General features: G+C 42.2%; 2 protein-coding genes across 3 annotated transcripts in view; one reads left to right on the top strand and one right to left on the bottom strand.

The window, feature by feature from the left end:
* The window catches only part of grm1b (glutamate receptor, metabotropic 1b), a gene marked incomplete at both ends in the record, with an annotated part of 53062 nt that extends 44628 nt beyond the window's left edge, over positions 1-8434 (bottom strand). The window contains one exon of the mRNA XM_084310374.1: positions 7729-8434. Within this exon, the coding sequence (XP_084166500.1) occupies positions 7729-8434 (706 nt within the window). The remainder of the gene's footprint in view (positions 1-7728) is intronic.
* A 1967-nt stretch (positions 8435-10401) lies between these two features.
* shprh (SNF2 histone linker PHD RING helicase) overlaps positions 10402-15537 on the top strand; it is a 53184-nt gene continuing 48048 nt past the window's right edge. The window contains exons 1-4 of one of the 2 annotated variants that reach the window (XM_084310030.1): positions 10402-10525; positions 10976-11668; positions 12190-12323; positions 14282-14499. In XM_084310030.1, coding sequence (XP_084166156.1) covers positions 10988-11668; positions 12190-12323; positions 14282-14499 — 1033 coding nt within the window. In that variant the 5' untranslated portion in view covers positions 10402-10525; positions 10976-10987. Of the gene's footprint in view, positions 10526-10975; positions 11669-12189; positions 12324-14267; positions 14500-15537 lie in introns of those variants that run through there. The other variant, XM_084310029.1, reaches the window with a different exon arrangement.

Genomic DNA, 15537 nt, shown 5'->3' with positions numbered 1-15537 from the left:
ATTATTGTATGAGATAGGTAGTACATACTATAGTACATATACACTATAGTATGAGATAGTGTATGATGTTATTCCAGCTCGTCACTATAGGGAGAGGAGGCTCAATCATCATAATCTACCTCACAACTTTGGCTTATAGTGGAAGAGCGTCAGCCAAGAAAAGTAGATGTGTCAACCGTGACAATAAAGAAAATGAAACGAGAGCGGGGGGGGGGGGGGGGGGTTCAAATGAATCCCGAAACATCATCCGTTACGACAGTACCACCATCAGCTAAACAGGTCAGAGAGACAGATCGTTCCCTGAGATGTCAGCAGAATAAGATTCGTCCTCCATGGTATTTGCTTTAAAGCGACAGTGTGTCTTTCTTTTTTTCTTCTTCTATTAATTAATGAGGTTCGGTAGTGTGTACAGAGCCAATTGAGACCACCAACGCTTCAACGCGGCACTCAACCTTCCCTGCTCTATAGCCTCAAACGGTCTGGAATTGCCAGGGGTGTACAAAGTACCCAGAGATTATACTTAAGTGAAAGTATGGGTACCGTCTCAAAATCGTACTCAAGTAAAAGTCAGAGTATCTGGCTAAAAACACACTTGAGTAAAAGTAAAAAAGTTTCTACTTTGAATTGTAGTGTACTTAAGTACTAAAAAGTATAAGTAAAAACGTTCTGATAGCAGGTGTTTAATCAAAGATCCCTGCTTTATAGTATTGCACAAGGACCAATCAGCATGGGTATGGGCGGGTTAATTTTCCATTGATGGGGATGAGATTGGCTGTTTTTAAATAAAGAGCGGACGCAGGATTAATAACGTTAACGTTAGTTCGGCCAGAGAAACAAATATACTAATTAAAATGGTTGGACCTGCGAGATTTGTACTTTGTACTTTGTAGGTCTGGCAGACCCCAGGTGGTGAGAGCAGGCAACTGCACCTCCTCATCCATCACCCTCAACATAGGGGCCCCCCAGGGCTGTGTTCTGAGTCCCCTCCTCTACTCCCTGTACACACACGACTGTGTGGCTCAGCGGAGTAGCAATACAATCATCAAATTTGCTGACGACACAGTGGTGGTGGGCCTGATCTCTGCCAACGACGAGAGGGCCTACCTGGAAGAGGTCAAGGTCCTGGCGGGATGGTGCCAGGAAAACAGCCTCTCCCTGAACGTCAGCAAAACAAAGGAGATGATTGTGGACTTCAGGAGGTCGGGGGTCAAGGACTACAGCCCCCTCAGCATCGACGGGGCACCGGTTGAGAGAGTCAACAGCTTTAAGTACCTCGGAGCCTACATATCCGAGGACTTGACATGGACCACACACATTGACAGTGTTGTGAAGAAGGCACGACAACGCCTCTACTTCCTCAGGCGCCTAAGGAAGTTCCAAGTCAGTCAGAAGATCCTTAAGAACTTCTACTCATGTACAATAGAGAGCATCTTGACTGGCAACATCACTTCCTGGTTTGGGAATAGCACTGCACAAGACCGAAGCAGACTACAAAGAGTGACACGTTCAGCCGAACGCACAATTGGAGGGGGGCTCCCCACCCTCCAGAACATTTACAACAAGCGTTGCAAGGGCAAGGCTAAGAGAATCATTAAAGACTCCAGTCACCCGAACAACTGCCTCTTTGAACTGCTGCGGTCAGGCAAGCGATACCGGAGTCTCAAGGCGAGCACAGAAAGACTCAGAAGAAGCTTCTATCCCCAGGCCATCAGACTGCTAAACGAACAATGAACACTACACAACAACAACCACCAAACGCACATAGCACACACATCCACACGCACACACTCACTTTAAACAGACACACTGTAGCACCCACTCCACACACTTTATAGCACACACCCACTTTAAACAAACACACTGTAGCACCCACTCCCCACACTTTATATTTATTGATGAAGGATTGCACTACAACTCGTACACCTTACTGTAAATTGTACCTAAATTGTACCTCATCCCATTTCTGCTTTGCACTATATAGTACTGTACATTAGTACACTGCATAGTATTGTATATTATATGGTAACTCAGAACATTGTACATATGTCTATACCGAACACTGTGACCTAATTTTCTTCTTCTAAATTACATGCTATACTATGTTATTTGATACTATCTTGTCTAGCACAGTCTCTGGAGCGTAACAGTAAGAAGCATTTTGTATGAAAGTATTCTGTACTTCTGTATGACAACTATTAAAGAAACTTGAAACTTGAAACTTGAGTAAAAAGTATGTTTTTTTCTTCTTCTCTGAAATGTAATTGAGTAAAAGTACAAGTATACAAACCTATAATACTAGAGTAAAGTACAAATCCCCCAAAACAGTACTTAAGTATTGTAACGAAGTACAATTACTCAAGTACTTTACACCCCTGGGTGTTGCTTAGTGTTGTGTCTCACCAGACCATTTGAGGTTAGAGCAGCGAAGGTTGAGTGCCCGGTGGTCTCAATTCGCTCTGTAGGTACGTGCTCCAGAACGTGATTAATTCATTTATAAAATTGTAAAAAAAAAAGAAGATTACACATAGTCACTTTAAGGATGGAATCACTGTTATTGCTATAGTAGTGTATGACAGTCAAAACTGTATTAAAGGTGCACCTGACCAAAAATAATGCTGATCTATTTTGCACATAATCTCACACATAATCTCACACACATCCAAAGACTCTAAACGGTTTTGCAAACATTCATGTAGTTTGACCGTTTGAATATGGCCACCAGTGATGTCATTGGGGACATTGGATCCTTGTGTTGTGTTAATTACAGCTCAATTAAAAGATAAGGTAACAGTCCCTGTTAGACAAGCTTTGCTACATTGCTATTCTTTCATCTACACATCATTCCATAGGGAGGTGTAGTCTGACGTCACTTTGGACCGCCCGCGAGGTCCACCCGTATAGGGATTGATCATTGGGAAAATGGATTATCGGCTGATAATCCAATTCTGCCTCATGAACATTGAAAAGCTTTCCATTTTTGCACAAAATGAGTTCTCTTCTATCACTAACATGATCGTTTAAGCATTTTTGGTTGAAATAAAATTCTGTGATTTTAATCTGATGATTAATTGCAAATATTTTGTGGATGAATACGCACAGAAAGGTACACCATGCAAATGTTCATGCTTTATTTGGTTTAAACGAGACGATTTAGAAATGGGCAAGGGGGAAATACATTGCAATTTTGGCGAGGTGGACCGGCCGGAAACAGCAATGACGTAACCACTACACCTCCCTATTGAGCTGTAATCAACACAACACAAGGATCGCAACGCATGTCCCCTTTAAATCTTTTTTTCAAAATACTTATTTTTTAATTTTTTTTATAAATATCCTTAAACTAAATCCTCAATTTGAATAAAGTGATTAATCTGATTAAATGAGTCTTTCTTTTTTATTAAATCAACTTTCTTTAATGAATATAACTCAGCAGTTTTTTAATACTATAATATTAATGTAGCCTAATCTTTATCTGCAACTGTGAAGAAAAACCCCATTTGTTTAAACAGAATGAACATACAAAAAAATTATAAAAAAAAATTATAATAATAATAATATTTTTTTTTAATTAAAAATTTAAATTCGAATTTTTATTTAGAATTCGAATGCCAACGTAACGAACAAACGTATAAGGCTCAGCCTTATACCGGATATATATTCATTCACCCCTGTCTGAATATACCTGCATACTGTATATTCCTGTTTACATACCTGTATCTATATCTGTATGTATACCTACCATCTCTTACTAGTTATACCGCTGTCCAGTATGGCTTACTACCATAGTGTATTTATACCTGTATCACTGTACATAATAATACTCAGTAGTACTCATTATATATACACCTGTTTAATCACCTGCACATTGTATATTGTTATTGCACTTTACTGTTACTTTTACACCCTGGTTAGATGCCAACTTCTTTTTCCGTTGTACTGTACTTGTGCTGTATAATGATACAAATAAATTAGAATCTAATCTAATCTTCTGCATTACTTGATCCTTGAGTCATTACTACTAACACTCTAGTAAAAATAAACCACTGTCACACCAGATTGCATTCCAGAGAGACGATTAAATCTGACATACGGTGTTCATAGTATTCCCATGGCGCGTGACGACGCATATCCCTACTCAAAATGGCGAAATGGTGTTGTTACTGTAATACGGCCCTGTGGTCGCGGCTGCCGTGCCGTGATAATCACCTGTCGTTTGATTTACAATCACGTTTGCCCACCGAGACGCCCGTGACGACGATGTCATCGATTAGCTACAAACTGTCTAATTGTGTGTTTGCACGGAATGTGATGTCCTGCGCTGCATGTATGAATGAATGAATGACCTTTATTTATAGAGCACCCTTCACAGCACGAATGCACAGGGTGCTTTACACTACAGCTTAATATAAAAACACAATAAAACAAAATCAGAAATAATTGACAACAAACAAACAGCAGTTAAAAACAGTGAAACCAGATAGAAAAAGTAGAATAAAAGAATTTGGATAAAATCACGAGTCACTAATTAAAACAAAACTATAGAACAGTGAGGACAAGACAAGGTGCCTATGCATGATCAAAGGCCTGTCTGAAACTTGAAACTTGAACTTGAACAAATGTGTTTTTAGTTGTTTTTTAAAAGAGTTTTCAGAGGGGGCAGTTCGCAGGTCCAGTACTATATTTGTTACTCTGTGTACTATATGTGTTACTCTGTGTACTATATTTGTTACTCTGTGTACTATATGTGTTACTCTGTGTACTATATTTGTTACTCTGTGTACTATATTTGTTACTCTGTGTACTATATGTGTTACTCTGTGTACTATATGTGTTGCTCTGTGTACTATATGTGTTACTCTGTGTACTATATGTGTTGCTCTGTGTACTATATGTGTTACTCTGTGTACTATATGTGTTGCTCTGTGTACTATATGTGTTTCTCTGTGTACTATATGTGTTACTCTGTGTACTATATGTGTCGCTCTGTGTACTATATGTGTCACTCTGTGTACTATATGTGTCGCTCTGTGTACTATATGTGTTACTCTGTGTACTATATGTGTTACTCTGTGTACTATATGTGTTGCTCTGTGTACTATATGTGTTGCTCTGTGTACTATATGTGTTACTCTGTGTACTATATGTGTTGCTCTGTGTACTATATGTGTTACTCTGTGTACTATATGTGTTACTCTGTGTACTATATGTGTTACTCTGTGTACTATACGTGTCGCTCTGTGTACTATATGTGTTACTCTGTGTACTATATGTGTTGCTCTGTGTACTATATGTGTTACTCTGTGTACTATATGTGTTACTCTGTGTACTATATGTGTTACTCTGTGTACTATATGTGTTACTCTGTGTACTATATGTGTTACTCTGTGTACTATATGTGTTACTCTGTGTACTATATGTGTCACTCTGTGTACTACATGTGTTACTCTGTGTACTATATGTGTTACTCTGTGTACTATATGTGTTGCTCTGTGTACTATATGTGTTACTCTGTGTACTATATGTGTTGATCTGTGTACTATATGTGTTGCTCTGTGTACTATATGTGTTTCTCTGTGTACTATATGTGTTGCTCTGTGTACTATATGTGTTACTCTGTGTACTATATGTGTTACTCTGTGTACTATATGTGTTACTCTGTGTACTATATGTGTTACTCTGTGTACTATATGTGTTACTCTGTGTACTATATGTGTTACTGTGTACTATATGTGTTACTCTGTGTACTATATGTGTTACTCTGTGTACTATATGTGTCGCTCTGTGTACTATATGTGTTACTCTGTGTACTATATGTGTTACTCTGTGTACTATATGTGTTGTTCTGTGTACTATATGTGTTACTCTGTGTACTATATGTGTCACTCTGTGTACTATATGTGTTGCTCTGTGTACTATATGTGTTACTCTGTGTACTATATGTGTTTCTCTGTGTACTATATGTGTTGCTCTGTGTACTATATGTGTTACTCTGTGTACTATATGTGTTACTCTGTGTACTATATGTGTTGCTCTGTGTACTATATGTGTTACTCTGTGTACTATATGTGTTACTCTGTGTACTATATGTGTTGCTCTGTGTACTATATGTGTTGCTCTGTGTACTATATGTGTCACTCTGTGTACTATATGTGTTACTCTGCACCAATATATAACTAAGTCAAATTCCTTTGAGTATGCTGCATACTCTGAGAATAAAGGTCATTCTAATTCCGATTAGAATATTATACCCTCTATACTCAGATGATAACATTATACCCTATATATATATTTTTTTTACAGTTTTTACAGTTTTAAAGTTTTACAGCTTATATATATATATATATATATATATATATATATATATATATATATACACTATTTGCTACACTCAGTGGCCCATTTTAAAATGGGCTGATGAGGAGGTATCGTTTTCCTTACGTTTTTCCACAAAATCGACAAGATGTTGACCGTTTATTCCAACAACTGCCCCCCTACCTGTCTAGCCCATCAAACCAACACAGATCATCAGACCACAACCACAACAACCATTTGTAAAGAAAAAGTAGCCTTTTGTCGTATAGCCTCTCTCTGCACTGTTTCGTCCTTAAGTTATTCCAGGCGGGGGCAGACTGAGGAGGGGCGCGGGATAGAGGTCTGAGTGTGCGCATGCAATGCAATAAGCTTTCTTAACCCTTTCACTACCACACTACCAAAATGGTTAACCCTTTCACTGCGACCACACAGAGAAGGTTAACCCTTTCACTGCCACGCGGCAAAGGGTTAACCCCTTTCACTACAGATAACCGTCTGTAGTGTGGCAGTGAAAGGGTTAACCGTCTGTAGTGTGGCAGTGAAAGGGTTAACCTTCTGTAGTGTGGCAGTGAAAGGGTTCATGTTCTCACGTGCGGTTAGCCTGTCTGGTGCTGCCTGCTGTGGCGGGCTGCCACAGATTAACACGGGTCGCTGGTTCTGACCCCTGGTCCCTGCTTTAGGGGTGCTCTGGGAACCACCCCCCCCCCCCCCCCCCCACGCCAAGGACCGAGCTATAGGAACGCAGCTCAATCAGCATGTGACACGGTAGCAATAACCACAACGATTCATAACATCCTGTGGCACGACGCCACGAAAGCGGCTCATTGACCCGGGCGGTCGTTTAATGAGCATCACCGTTATTTGATCATGATCGCCCGCTGCCTAACAATATGTCCGTGAGAATGGTGTAACGGAGGATACTTACACAGTATATTACTGTAAACGATACCGGTGTAAACGTAACCATATAGTGACGATATTCAATTGCAAACGGTCTTCCTTCCTTTATTCCGTTGTTGTCAGTTATACTTTTACAAATAGCACCAGTGTTGCCAGAATATCCTGCTGTGCAGGTACTTTTTTGTATCTTTTATATTGTTTATCTTCTTTGCTTGGATGTCTGATTTTATCCAAATTCTTTTATTCTACTTTTTCTATCTGGTTTCACTGTTTTTAACTGCTGTTTGTTGTTGTTGTCATTTATTTTCTGATTTTGTTTTTATTGTGTTTTTATATGTTAGCTGTAGTGTAAAGCACCCTGTGCATTCGTGCTGTGAAGGGTACTATATAAATAAAGGTCATTCATTCATGTACAGTATGCATGTGTTTGTGGCTGCAGTGTGGGGGTGTTGTAAGCCCAAGACAAATCTCCCAGCTGATGGGACAATAAAGTGACTCTCGACTCTCTCGACTCACCCTCTGTGTGCACCGCAGACACGTAGGTCCAGTTGTAGCGCTTGACGATGTCCAGGAGGGCCCGGGCTTGCAGCGTGTCGGTGGGCACGACCCTGAGGAAATACTTGAACAGCGTCTTGTCGCTCAGGTCGATGCTGGTGGCCGAGTAGGCTATCTGGGGGATGTTGAACAGCTGCAGCAGGTTCTGGACCTGTATGGCCACCGAGCTGGAGCCGGGCCCGATGACCCCGGCGATGGGCTTCTTGGACGACGGCGGCTGGCTGGACGGCGTGCCCTCGATGCACCACTTGGAGCCGTCCTTCTCGTCCCGGATGGAGATGAGCGAGTCGCGTATGAACTCGATGCTCTGCTCCAGGGCCACGGAGGAGTGCCAGCAGGAGTCGCGGATCTCGCAGCCCAGCGTGATGTTGGGCAGCAGGTCGGGGTCGGAGTTGATCCGGTCCAGGGTGTGGAACATGGCCTCCACCCGCTGGATGCCGTACTGCTCGCGGATCTCCCCGCACTGCCTCTCCGCCACCCGCTCCGCCGAGGGCTGGTGGTGGACGGAGAAGAGGGCCCCTATGATGACGTCGCCGTCCATCCGGGCCACGGAGCGGCTGGCGGCCCTGGGCACCGCCGACCTCACATGCTTGACGCCGGGCGAGAGGAACGCCTCGAACAGCAAGATGGGGAAATACAAAGCGCTTATCGGGGTCAGGTGAATCATATTCCACACAGCGCCTGTCGCCCCACACCGACCGCGGTCTCTCGACTGTATAGAATCACGTCTGCTCGGCCATGACGGAGGACCCTGTATCCATACGTGTGTGTGTGTGTGTGTGTGCGTGCGTGTGTGTGTGTGTGTGTGTCAGACGACGACAATCAACTCAGCCATCCTCCTTCCTTCAGTCGATCTCCTGCAGGAGGAGAGACACAAATTAATTCCATGTTCTTCATAAGAGTTCTACAGCTTTACATTGTATATATACACTCGATTTTGTTTGTTGCAGGTTATAGATTCACTTTAATATCAATAAAGAAAATAAATATGGTTACATCTTGCCCACAAAAGTAGTGGTGCTACTACTATGTCCTTTATTCTTGATTCGGTCAAAAAGGCTGCACACTACTAGTGTGTCCAATTCAGAGGGGAAAACAGCTATAAGGATATTCCAAAAACATGCCTCAAGGAGGGTGAAGACAGCACTCGGTAAAATAACGACATATTAAGAATGATCAAAGTCCGAGAATCTTCAGAGATGGTGAAAGCTCGGTCGTTGGGACTAATATAATGTCTATGTGATGGTACGGTATGCATCCCCTTTACACACGGCTTGTTAGTTTCAGCACCCTGGACAGCGCTCCCCAAGTAGAACTGCGTTTTCTCAAGGTGATCCTTCTGAGAGAGTCACTTCAAACTTTACGACAGTGATGATGAATCACATCATCACCACCACCATAGCCTATAAAACATCTGGTTAATTTTACGGTTTATTAATCGTAACTGCAGTAATGATCGTTTATAAAGGTCGGAAGTATACACATAAATTACACACACACACAATCTGATTAAAAGGTGTATAGCTTACCTTATTTAAGCTACTACGGAATAAAGGTTCGCCTATATAGGCAAGTGCCTAGAAAACATTTAAGTTCCAGTCTATATATCTGCAAAGCACCAAATCACAGATTGGTATTCTTCACCTACCAGATGCAGCACCGGGCAATTCGGAACATAAACCTCCTCCTCTTCTTCTGAAACACACCGACTGGACTCCAGCTTCTGGCGCCAAAACAGCGAGTCTCTCTCTCTCTCTCTCTCTCTCTCTCTCTCTCTCTCTCTCTCTCTCTCTCTCTCTCTCTCTCTCTCTCTCTCTCTCTCTCTCTCTCTCTCTCTCTCTCTCTCTCTCTCTCCTTGATGCTGATCATAAGGTGTCCCCCTTCTTAGCTCTTCATCACTGCATCTTGAAAACGGGTCACATTGACTGCAGTGGTCTTGATGTTAATGAATACTAATAAAAAAAAATAAAAAATAAAAAGCAGAATTCTCACATTAGCTATTTATTTCTACGTTCTATAGATCTCTATCTATTTTTTGACAGGGACAGGGTCAATGATTTATCATCCAATTTAGAAGAATAAGGCTGATGATGGAGGGCCGATGAGCAATACAATCACATCTTGAGAAATGTTGCATTCGTGAAATTAAAGGTGAGAGAGCCTGTTCAAAACTTCTAAAACTGATATTATATTATTCTTACTGCGAGGAGATTTGATGCACTGCTGCAGTATAAATTAAAATGGGGTCGCTTTGGCGCCACCCCGTGTCTGTGATGCGGTACTGCATGCATGTTGTCCTTGGGCGAGCGCTGCTGCGTTATTTCTTTCCGTAGCCGCATTTCTCGGAGACGCTCTCTGATTGGCCGACGCCTGTTTCTATACTGGTTAAGCTTAGGCACTCTTTCGAAGTTGGTTTGTCTTAGACTTAGAGCATGGCGATAGAACGCCAGGTAGTTTGCAGGCTGTTCGACGCGGAAATGGGCAAAGACACAGCTCGTCACGCGATTGAGCAAACATGTCAGTGGCCAATCAGAGAGCGTCAGTCAGTGGCCAATCAGAGAGTGTCTGCCAGAAATGCGGCTAGGAAAAAAAATAACGCAGCGCTGCTACCTCACTTCCGGTATTTAAAAATGGCGAACATCAACACAGTGGACGCGAAAAATTAATAAGTCTGTGGAGCTGAAATCCAACATGCTTTGACTGGCATTGTTGCTGCAGTGATAGGAGGCAAAGCATCTCTTCGGGAGGCACAGAATAAGTAAATATATATGTTTTTTTTGCTATTGCTTTTTGGTGGTAACATCCGAGAGAATAATAAAGCACCAGTCTGAAAGTGTTTTTAACTGTTATTTGATGGCCAAATTGCTGCTGCAGGAATATGTTGGTACATATTTGCCAAACAGGAGCGTCGACTCTCCAGGTCTAGTGGTATAAGTTTGTAGCTAAATAAGAGTTATAACGTATATGCTTGCAACCGTTGTACCATTATGAATTGAAAATGGGGGACCCTGATGTAAACAAGACGAAAGTCTTTCTCTGGTCTGCATCCCTTTAACAATTGTGTATTGAGCCGTACTGTATTGTACCCATTCTGCATTAAATAACGTTTTCATTCATTCATGTAACGTCCCTCACGACTGAACCCCACTGATACACTCTATATAACCTCGCTATTACTGAACTGACTGGTGAAATTCTGCTTTTGTAGTAATATCTCAAGATGAGTAGCCGCAGGAAGAAAGCTCCACCGGTCAAGGTGGACGAGGAGGCCAAGAAGAAGTTGAACTGGAACATGTTCGAGGACAGGAGGAACGAGGCTGTCGATGAGGAGGGGGAAGGAGACCACCACCACCAGGCCCCCCCAACCTGTTCCTTTCCTCCTCCCAGTAACCAAACTCCCGTGCGCCGCCGGTCCCTCCTCTCGACCGGCGAGGAGGAGGACATGGATACGACGAGCCGCTCCAGTTCCGCCCCCTTCTTCTCGGAGCGAGGGGAGGAGGTCCCAGGAGGTACCACCTCGACCTCAGCATCCCTGGCGCCCTCATCGGCATCCCTGGCGCTCACCGTCGTGCCCGTCTCCCAGTTCGGTCGCGCCTGGAAAGCGCTGATAGGGGAGCTCGACGTCCGACCGGCGCTCTGGGTCTCCTCCTCCTCCTCCGACTGTGAACAGAGAGCTTTCACCCTCCACAGAGTCCGCGGCGATGATCAATTATGCCTTACTTTCAAACCCAGCCGAGACGCCGAGGCGTCGGGGTCGGAGGAGGAGGGGAAGCGTGGCGACGAGTCGCACACGGTGGAGTGTAGCTGCGGTAGAATCTCCCTGGAGGATCTGGACTGGTTGCAGAAGAAGAGCGTCGTGCAGCTGTGTCACCACCACCACGCAACGGAAGAGTCAATCAAGGCATGTATAATGATCAATCTCAGGTAGATTGATTGATTGATTGCCGAATGGGTACAATACAGTACGGCGGCTGAATACACACAGTTGTTAAGGGGATGCAGACCAGAGAAAGACTTTCGTCTTGTTTACATCAGGGTCCCCCCCATTTTCAATTCATCATGACATTTATGACATACGCAACATACAGATTATATATCATGACATTTCTGACATACATGACATACAGTACTGTTACATTTGTGACATACAAGATATGCAAATATACAGTACTGTTAATAAACAGAGATCCTAACAAACTACCGTATATACATACGAGGGGGAGGAAACTGTACATTAGGAGGGTGGGTGGGTGGGTGGACATGAACTGGGGTCATACAGATAATATCATGACATTTATGACAATAAATGTAGCCGTTGACGAAGTAGCCCCAAATCAATATCTATTAGCTGAGCGTCAACTGTGTTTTATAGAAAAGTGGCGGGTTGTTCTGCAAACGTAATGTCTTGGCTTCCTGTCGCAGGTGGGGATATACCTACTGGAGTCTGGCCTGGCAACACCGGAGCTCCTGAGTGAAGGCTATTCCAGGATCAAGAAAGCGAATCAACTGATGCAGAAGTTGATGGAGTATTTCTATGACTTTATTATCCCTGGTAAGTGCCTTCATTTCTACTTTGTTAAAGGAACACGCCAGCATGTGGAAATGTGCTTACAGTCTTCTCCAGGGTCAAGATTCAAGAGTTTATTCAGCACATACATACCAGGGCATACAGTGAAATGCGGTTGGCCATGCCCGCTACGATTGTGCAATAAAACAATAGTAATAGTAGTAATAATAATAAGATAACTAGAATACACATGCTAAATAGACATGTTAATAAATCGCTTAAAGGCACTGGATCCTATGTACACTCCTATACAATGTGCAATTTCTCTTCTATGTCCCTATGCTATACTTGCTGTTACTAACTATACTATGCAACAATCGCAACAAGTTCTTTTCTTAAAGTGTCCTTTTTCCTTCCTTTAAAGTGTCCTTTTCTTGTGTGTTTAAAGTGACATGTGGTGCGTTGTGTGTGTGTGTGTGTGTGTGTGTGTGTGTGCAGAATGTTTTGTTGTGTGTGTATGTGTGTGTTCATGTGTGCTTGTGTGTGGAGAGTTGTTCATTGTTCTGATGGCCTGAGGGAAGAAGCTGAGCCTTAGTCTCTCTGTTCTTGTTGCGTGTATACGGAGGCGATTGCCTGACCGCAGCAGCTTGAACAGGCTGTTGTTGGGGTGGTGAGGGTCCTTCATTATTCTGCAGGCTCTGGATTTGCACCTCCTATTGTATAAGTCCTGCATGGGGTGGTAGTGCAATACCTGTAGTCCATTCTGCTGAGCGCACCACTCTCTGTAGGGCCTTCCTATCCTGGGCCGTGCTGTTTCCTGTTTCCAAACCAGGCAGTGATGTTCCCAGTCAGAATGCTCTCTACAGCCCCGGAATAGAAGGAGTGGTAGAGGCGCTGTTTCGCCTTTTTTACCACAGTGTCTATGTGAGTTCAGTTGACCATGTCAGGTCCTCTGTATGGCTGACCTTCGATTTTTTTTTGGAATTCGAAGCTTCGGGGCCGAGATTTTATTTTAATTTGAAGCTTCGAAAAAAAGAAAGTAAATAATTATAATTCTTTTTTATTTATTTTTTTTATATGTTGCAGGACTTGTACAGCACTTTGGTCAACTTTGTCAGTGCTGTAAAGTTTAAACCTTTTTAAATCTTAGACAAACAAAACACTTTGCTTTCATGAAATATTGTAAGCCGTCATTTGAGGCTTTATAAAAGCAGCACAATGAACACAAATCTGTCAGTGCCGAGTCCGACCTCATCTTAAATAACAAACAGCATTGCTTGTTGTAGTTAACAAAGAGAGGCAGAGTTGATTTAGCAAAAAGATTTTTTTTTATTTATTTTTTTTTATAATCGAATTTTATTTTCATATTCAAATCCCATGCCCATCGAACGAAGCTTCGAAGTATTTAAGACAGCCCTAGTCCTCTGTGATATGGACAAGAAGATGGATAAAAATTTCCTCTCTGTGCGTTCAGTAGAAAGCTATCCGGCTGCAAGCTAGCCTAGCTTAGCACAAATGAATGGAAGTGGATACGGACCAACTAGCCTAGCTGTTGGCCAAAAGCATCTCTCCCAGAGTTTTAAAGCTAGGCTAGCTTAATGAGGCCGATATCCAATATCCTACATCATGTGTGTGCGTGTGTGGCTGTGTTGTGTGTGTGTGTCAACACTCATAGAAACAAATAGACAAATTCTTCAATGAAGGAGAAATTAGCTGTAATAATTTATTTTTTCATTTTGTTATTCATTTGTTAACTTGACACGTGCATTAAGCAAAACTCTTTAACTGTATAAAGGTGAAGAAAAATGACAATTCTACAATCAGCCGAAATATCATCTGTAATAAATACTGTCTGCCGATATATTATTGTTGCGTCACTGCCGATGAGTGGCGTCGTTTTGAGGGGAGAGCAGGGATGGGAGTAACATTTTGCACCTTTCTCATTAACCTCGGTGTGTAACCCGCTCTCTGTTCCCCTGTGTCTTCTCTGCAGAGGTGGTGGTGGAGAACGGCGGGGGAGGGTGATGAGTGTGACACGGACCTGGAGAGGCAGAACGTGGAGGAGCTCTACGACTACGTCAGACACCTGCACATGAGGCAGAGCCCGGAGGTGGTGACTTATGACCTGCAGCACAAGGCTCTGATACCCGTCCTCAGGCCCTATCAGAGCCAGGCTGTCAACTGGATGCTGGGCAGAGAGAATTACAAGGACAGTTCTCCCAAAGGTAAGATAAGATATTTCTTTCTTTATTGATCCCGTTGCGGAAATTCACGCATCATAGCAGCGTGGGGAAGGGGGGGAGGGGAGGTACAGTATGGGCAGGGTAATAGTAGAACGGTAGAAAAGTAAAAATATGATGTGTAAACAATATAATTAACTCTGAATATATGCATCTGATCAAGTAGGCAGTGTGATCAAAGGTGCAGGTGAGGGTCTGTATGCCCTAGGTTACCGTAAAACCTGTAATAGTTGTCCAGGCACTTGCGTACTTCAACAATCAAATTGGGTTTCATGGTGTATGGGTCATTCCATTTATTGGGGGCAAAATGTGCCAATTTAAAGCAGTTTAATGCAGTTAGCTCGGTTACATACTGTGTGCATGAAATTCATGAATATTACATTAGATTATATTGGATTCAAATGTATTGTCATACGGCAAGTACAACGAAAAAGAGGTTTGGCATCCAACCAGAGGGCAAATGTAACAGTAAAGTGCAATAGTAATATACATACATATAGTGATTTAAACTGGGTATAGAATATATAAATTAGTACTACTGAGTAATAGTGCTAATCAGATGTATGTACAGAGTAGTTAATTAATATAGTATTAATATGTACAGTGATGCAGGTATAAATACACTTAGTAAGTTGCACTGGCCAGCAGCGTAACTAGTAAGAGTAGGTAAGGGATATGTACAGATATAGATAGTATCTACAGATATGTAAAAAGGATTATATGTAGGTATGTACAGACCGATGTGGATAGATATACGGTAAGAATAAATACTGTATATATATATGGTATATATAGCAGGGTTCGCACAAGGTCCTTGAAGTGCTTAAAGTGCTTGATTTTTTAACAAAATCTTTTTCTATAAAAACAGCATTTAAAAGTGAATTCTATCCTTTTAAATGCCCTTTTAAAATGAAAAATAGTACTTGGAAAAATACTTAAGTCCTTGAAAGTTCATTCTGCAATGTCTGTGGGAATCCTGATATAGTATTATGTGTTTATATTTGTATATATAATATGTATTTA

The sequence above is a fragment of the Notolepis coatsorum genome (genome assembly GCF_963971535.1).
Source record: "Notolepis coatsorum genome assembly, chromosome: 3".
Classification (NCBI taxonomy): domain Eukaryota; kingdom Metazoa; phylum Chordata; class Actinopteri; order Aulopiformes; family Paralepididae; genus Notolepis; species Notolepis coatsorum.
The sequence above is the reverse complement of the archived record's forward strand: the minus strand, read 5'-3'. Positions and strand labels throughout refer to the sequence as shown.